Below are 6,931 nucleotides of genomic sequence, written 5' to 3'. Positions count from 1 at the left end.
CCTGGTGAGACTACAATGAAGAAAAGGACCAATAAGAACGATCTCTGATCCATCTCTGTGTACATCTGTTTACAGCGCCTGTTTCTAAAAGCAGTTAGTATTATCAAAGATTAAAAACAGAACCCCCCCCAAAACAAAACAAAAAACAAACCACCCCACACTTCAAATATTTTTCTGAATAGAACTATATTGTTTGTAACAGCTTACAAACGACATTTGAAAATCAAATCATACAATATCTGCTGCTTCTCATACGGAGAGACATCCCCAATCACTGGGATTCACTGCATGGAGTGAATGAATCTACTGAAATATGACAAAGTGTGACAGCAAATGTAGCCCTCCCCTCCCCCACCTCTGTAGTAAACAATACATTTCCCAACGAGTTGTTATCACTTCTCCCGTAACAATTAGAGCAAAACAAAAACAAGGTGATTTCTCGCGTAATAACTGTGATTGAATATGAAGATATAGACGAAACGGTGCAGGGCTGCTCATGTGACACCAGGAGACCGCAACATGCTGTCTGTGAACTGATTGGCTGAGAGTATCCACTAGGACAAATGCACAGGCTAGCGCATCCGCATGTGCAGGCTATGCTTGGGTCCATCCACTCGCTCCAACTTCTCAAAGTGTTTCCTAGCATTACGGATATTGATGAGAGTGGCTGCAGATGCTGGAAAAAAAAGGAGATGTGAGTTCTTATTATTGTCTGTGTAGGTTCTCAGTCATCTAGGACAAGCTAATCTAAGCAGCCTGGAAAGAAAACTGACTGACCTCTCATCTAAGAGATTATTCAGTTCGAAAACCAAATGGTTGAGAGTCCCATGTATTTAAACCCTAGTGAGGATTATTCCTTTTGAAGAGGGTCGTTGACCCACTATTGATCATGTCCCTCATCGCATGAGCCATGGTGTGAAAAAAGGTGTGAGTCATTAGCAGCAGAGGTTTGGGTGAAACCATTAGTCCCTTTTCCATTACTACCTACTTTGATCGATCCGTCACTGATGGCCACAATTTTCAGGACTTTCCATTACCTCATAGTATCAAGTACTAAAAACAGTACCCGCTCAGCAGGTTTCCAAGTGATCTGAGCAGGTACTAAAATGTGACGTCATCAGACTGCATGCCACCGATTGGCTGGTCAGTGGCGTCACTCGATGAGTCACACGATGAGTGAGAGTGTCTCATTCACAAAAATCAAAACCACTATTTTTGAACCCAGCAACAAGTGAAACAGCTACAAAAAAAAAAAAAAAAGTCTGACAAAAAGCCACAAACTGAGCAGCAGGTATATCATCGCCTCTACATCCACCTTTGTTGTAGCATTCTTGTCGGGTATTAATTACGTCATGGGACGCTCTGATGCATTGCTATGACAACGACCGCGCACATTAGGTGGTACTCAATTGTAATGGAAAACCAGTCAATCCGAGTCGAGTCAAGGCGAGTTGATCGGAGCAGGTACTAATGGAAAAGCGGCTATTGTGAGACCCTGCCTCCCCCAATCATGTGAGATCATCTGTTGCAAGATCTGAAATGCCTGGGAAGGGATCTCAAAACTTCCTCATGTCATGAGGTACATGATCAATAGACGGTCAACGACCCTCTTAAGGGACACTCCCACTAGGGATTTGGTTTTAGAACTGAAGAAGCTTTTTGGATGAAAGGTGAAATATCTTCAAGAAACTTCCAGTCGCTTTTCTTTCTAAGCTCCTTAGATGATGATGATTATTATTATTTTTTTTTTCCTCATAACTGTGAATCTGCTGCAGAGAAATGTTATCTTCACTACTTACGAATAGAAGGGTCCGACATGATGACCATGACATAAGTGTTGGAGGTGAAGACGTCAATGAAGGCTGCAAAATTTGAGTTCCTTACTTCCATGCTTTGGAAGGAAGCTGCAAGTTTACTGGAATAATAAAATAAATAAAATTAAAATCAACACACTCCAGCTGATGGTATCTGGAGAGGAGGCGGAGCATCTGCAAAACACTTACCTACAGCTGAGTTTGAACTGTTTGATAATGTTACTGATCTTCTCAAACCTGTGAGCGTCACGCTGCTCTTTGCACTGATAGTGGGAGATCACCTGCATTTACAAAACAACACGGGGAAACGACAAGATAAATGACTCTCATTTCTAAATTTGTATTTCCTGCCCAGACGCTGCAGAGGAAACGGACACTCTCACCAGGAAGGTCGCTCTCTCAAACAGAAGAACTTCATCTGCCTCTATGATCTGTGCAAAATTTCTCAGGTTTGTTTCCAGCTGCTGGACGTTTGGGATGAGCTGGTACACTATGCTGGACCAGGCCTGCAAAGAGAAAAAACCCAACAACGTTCAGCTAAATTTACCAAAAAGGAAAGAAAGAAAAAAAGCCTCAGCTTTATTAGCTGTGACAATAAATAAATAAATAAATAAATAAATAAATAAATAATATATGAACAGTCAGGTTCAAGACCTTATATAGGGTTTCATCCCAGATTGATGTCCTGAAGCATGTGCAAGCTAAAGGCCTGGACAGTCTTCGCAGATCTTCTTCACGTTCTTTAAAGATCTGTAAAGACAGAAAGGTCACACCAAAAGAGAAGTGGGACCAGCTCAAGATCAAAATAGACACAAATAAGTAAAATACAAAGAAAAAGTATGAAAGGAGGTTATTATAGATATGATTAACATAACAGGCAGTAAAATTAAGAGGTGAACAATATGACCATTTACAAATATTATTGGTACCCTTAAGAGCCCTACGTTTAGGTTATTCATATTCAGTTCATACTTAAATGGGTCATGCTGTAGCTTACACATCAAAGTGATCCCTTTCACTTTTTCAGTGAAGTAAAAGTTCAAGTTTCAATCAAGAAAAACTAGTGCAAAAGTCTAAAAAGGACCACTTTAATGAGTAAATATATACAACTCATTTCCTGTGCTGGTGCCAGAGTCACTTATGTCTTGGTAAGGTTTTATTTTAATTTTTTGAAGAACCAGCCAACAACTCAAGCAAACCTTAATAGTACATACTGTTATATTAATTTGTTTCCCACTTTAAAGGAGTTCACAGACTCAGCTAAATGAAGTTGAGTGGGAGACTTTTGTTTTTTTAAAGCTTTTTGGTGGAAACACATGGAACTGGTTCTACACTGGGCACTATGGCTGTGCTTGTGGAAAAGACTGAACAGTACAATCTTAGAAAAGATGTAGTATGATCAATATTTTTTTCCTGTTTCTGTTCTGGATGGGCAGTGTCATGTCTGACTGAACCGGATCAGACTATTAATCAGCACTTGACTCGCAGATTAAATATCATTGTATAACACTGCAAATTCAAGACAGAGCAAAATAGTAACACGTGAGCGGGACAGCAGTACTAATGATGTATGAAATGTTACTTGAATCTCACCAAATCTCTCTGGTCTTCCTGCACAAGGTCCATTTTGTGCACAAGACAGAACACTTTGGCATCAGGGGAATTCTGCAGAATGGCTTCCAGACACGACTGGTAGTAGTGCATGTCTTTCTCTAGCTCACGGCTCTCAACGTCAAATACGTAAATAAGAACTTCTACATTTCTGAAAATGTTGTCCCTCTGGCTGGTGAAGTAGTTCTCCATGAATGTGTCCTGTCTGTTGGTTTAAAAGGCACAGATAAGTGATTAAAAATAAGGAATAACTTTGGCTTCTCAAAGCTGGTCCAGAAATGGCAAATAATTAGCAAATGTGTGTCTTACCCTCCACAGTCCCACAGGTTTAGAACCAGATTACCAAGAAACCGTACATGGGAGTGTTCCACGTCAACTATGGTCAACCAATAAAAGCAGAAGAGTTAAATAAATGTAGATAATGAAACGCTCAGCATTAAAAATACATTTTCATATAAGACGGTGCTCTTACTTGTAGCTCCAAGGCGGCGTGTGTCTCGAGCTATGTAATTGGCAAAGATGATTGATCTCATACTGGTCTTTCCAGACCCACTTTTCCCCATCAGTAGCACCTGAAAAGCACACACACTCACTATTATAGTGGGAAGGGTAATTAGGTGGATTAATGTCTGATTTTAGAAGTACATGCTTGAAATCAAAGGACACTTCAAAAAGGATAAAATCAGTTCTCTGTAATGATCTAGCAGATCTGCCCTTGCTTTACCTTTTTCTTCATTGCTGTGCTTGACATCCCCCTCAGCAAATACGAGTGTCGGGTATCTCAGTGAGCTGCGGGTCAGATGACTTCAGGCTGTGTCTGCAGCTGTCCTCCCCTTCCTCTCTTTGGGCTACGGAGAAAATCCCCCCCAGAAAAAAAAAAACCCAAAACGTGTTCATAACACGTGTGAACGCTTAAAACAGAAACAAATCAAACATATCCCGTCACTTTTGATCTTTAATAATCCTCAATAAGCTTGCTGGGCTTATTTACTTTTCTTTCTCTGTTATAAACACTTGAGCTAATGCTAACTTAGCTAGCCCGAAACAGTCCAGATATAAGGCTAGGTTAGCTTAGCTTAAATAAACGGCTGAATAGCTGCACTAAAATTCAACAGCGTATCATCAACCTACCCGAAAGAGTCGACCAGTTACCTAAACCGGTGCAGTTTTAAACAACAGTTTTCCTTTGTTTAAACGAGTACAGTTGATAAACATTACTTGGTGAAAGCAGCAATGAAGTCAGGATCAGCTGCTTCCTGTGTACGCCAAGAGTCACATGATGAGCAATTTGGGCTTTAAGCCCCGAGTTCTGTCTCACAGGCGACGTCATAGATTTAAACCTTACAGACGTTTTTAGATTAAAGTCTAAAAGAGAACAACAACCTTCAGTTTAACTTCGAAATAGTTTTAGTTGTAATCCTTTAAAAAAAAAAAAGAAAAGAAAAGACAAGAAGAGTTTATACTTCAATAGGCTAAAGGCAAAACTTATTTATGAGGCATAATTTAAACCTCCCATATTGATTTGTATCGGAGATTCAACCAGAGTGGCTGCAATTCAATTTATAGATGTATTGTTAATTATTAAAGACCTAAACTTTAACACTTAACATCAAAACAGGTCGTGACTTGTGAATTTCTTTAAAATTATAGCTTTATTCAGTACAATAGCACACCACGTCATGCCTTACATCTTATTTTTTATATATTGTTTTTATTTATTTATTTGGTTATTTTTATACATATGGATAACCTTAATTTATTTTATTGTCTTTCAACCTGGTCCTGTTTTTATTGTAATTTGTATGTGTGTGTGTTTGTCTTTCTGTGCTCATAATTTTGAGTGGCAATAAAGGATATGAATTAAATAAAGACCCAAATAATGGTTTCATTGTTAACCCATGACTACATGACTCAGAGACCAAAGTAATGGCTGTAGGCGTGACTGGTTCTGGATTTTTGATTTATTTTGAAACCTATTACGTGAAGCCTTACAACGCGCTTTTAATTTCGCTGTTTTGGAGCGTTTCCATCATGACATTGGGATCAAGGATTTCTCAGAAAAATTTGTGTCTGATTATTATCATTCACACAATTATTTCCACTCACGCAAAAAGCGCTTCTTTAATTACATGATGCAGTTCCGCCTCTTGGCCACTAGAGGTCTGTTAGACACCCGTAGCCTCAATGTGCGTGAAGGAACAGATTTCAAAATAAAATATATCACGGCAAGCGTTTGAATATTCTTATGTTAAAATGTGATCTCAAAAACACTCACAGAGGTGTCACTTGTGTGTTTAAATGCTAGAATTCATTGTTGAGTATTTTGGCAAATGGCCTGTATTTGTATAGCACTTTACTTAGTCCCCAAGGACCCCAAAGCGCTTTACACTACATTCAGTCATTCACCTATTCACACACTGGTGATGGCAAGCTACACTGTAGCCACAGCTGCCCTGGGGCGCACTGACAGAGGCGAGGCTGCCGGACACTGGCGCCACCGGGCCCTCGTGAGCACCACCAGTAGGTAACGGGTGAAGTGTCTTGCCCAAGGACACAACGACCGAGACTGTCGGAGCCGGGGCTCAAACCGGCAACCTTCCGATTACAAGACGAACTAACAATTCTTGAGCCACGATCGCCCCATTTTATCAGCTCTAATGGATAAACTGACACAAAGAAAAAACATTGTTGCCATTTTGATAGTTCAAAAACAAAACAATAGTAAATATAATAAATATAAAACTGCCCACATTGAGAATCCTGATTTACAGTTATTTTATTGTGACTAACTAGAATAATGCCACTTTAAACTGTGGTAGTACATTTGTGATTTCTCAAATAGATTTGTTTATTTGCTCATTAGCCTTTGAATGTAAGACTTAAAGTATAGCGTCAGAAGCACATCAGCCGCATAGCAATGACCGAATCTGTAAGAAGAAAGGGTTAAATAAACTGGAACATTACATTTTTTGATCAGAAATTCATTATGCTCGTTCATGTAACACCACTGCACACAAATCTCTTGACATCTCTCAATAGCCATCTAAGGAGATTTTTCTTGTAGAGCCGTTTTAAAGTGGGGGGGTTTTCTGATCGTATCTGCATACAGTCCAAGTGAATATTCAAAAATAGAATGATTACTGAGGGGACAACAGACAGAGCAGCTAATTTGGACCACGTGTCTATTTTAAGAGGAAAATTAAAGACTTGACTGGAAAGAAGAGGAAATCTGCATTTGGAAATCTCTCACAAAAGCAAGTCGAGACACTTTACCCACACCTGAGAAAACAGGTGTCATCCTTTACATATTCATAATGTGCTCAGTTTTTGTTTTTAATGGCAAAATAATTGGAAAGATTACCACTGGAAATTGCTTTTACGAGTATCTGCAGCAGCCCTAACCCTCAAAGCATGTGCGTACGTCTTAAAGTGGGCATTTCACTCCAAATGAAATATTCATAGTTAACAAAAGGAGGATGAATTGGTTTAATTAAAAAGCACAGAAA

The 6,931-nt window shown here is 39.3% G+C and overlaps 1 protein-coding gene across 1 annotated transcript; it reads right to left on the bottom strand.

The window, feature by feature from the left end:
• Positions 1 to 167: 167 nt before the first annotated feature.
• rraga (Ras-related GTP binding A) lies at positions 168 to 4,780 on the bottom strand. The gene is made up of 10 exons (XM_042220814.1): positions 4,557 to 4,780; positions 4,150 to 4,273; positions 3,898 to 3,997; positions 3,735 to 3,801; positions 3,408 to 3,630; positions 2,469 to 2,564; positions 2,198 to 2,320; positions 2,004 to 2,095; positions 1,800 to 1,915; positions 168 to 676 (listed from the first exon to the last, which is right to left on the bottom strand). The coding sequence occupies exons 2-10, from the start codon at positions 4,174 to 4,176 to the stop codon at positions 573 to 575; spliced, it is 948 nt and encodes a 315-aa protein (XP_042076748.1). The 5' UTR covers positions 4,177 to 4,273; positions 4,557 to 4,780; the 3' UTR covers positions 168 to 572.
• Between the last annotated feature and the right edge of the window lie 2,151 nt (positions 4,781 to 6,931).

Source organism: Haplochromis burtoni, unplaced genomic scaffold, assembly GCF_018398535.1.
Source record: "Haplochromis burtoni strain Fernald_Lab_line unplaced genomic scaffold, NCSU_Asbu1 Contig_56, whole genome shotgun sequence".
NCBI classification, from domain to species: Eukaryota; Metazoa; Chordata; class Actinopteri; order Cichliformes; family Cichlidae; genus Haplochromis; species Haplochromis burtoni.
Note: the sequence above shows the minus strand (reverse complement) of the source record. Positions and strands in the feature narration are given on the sequence as shown.

Coding starts and splice junctions, on each gene's coding strand:
- rraga (XM_042220814.1), bottom strand. CDS start 4,176: ATGTCAAGCACAGCAATGAAGAAAAAG. Junction 3,802..3,897: donor ACGCCGCCTTGGAGCTACAA/GTAAGAGCACCG, acceptor GGTTGACCATAG/TTGACGTGGAACACTCCCAT. Junction 2,321..2,468: donor GGGATGAAACCCTATATAAG/GTCTTGAACCTG, acceptor TTCTCTTTGCAG/GCCTGGTCCAGCATAGTGTA.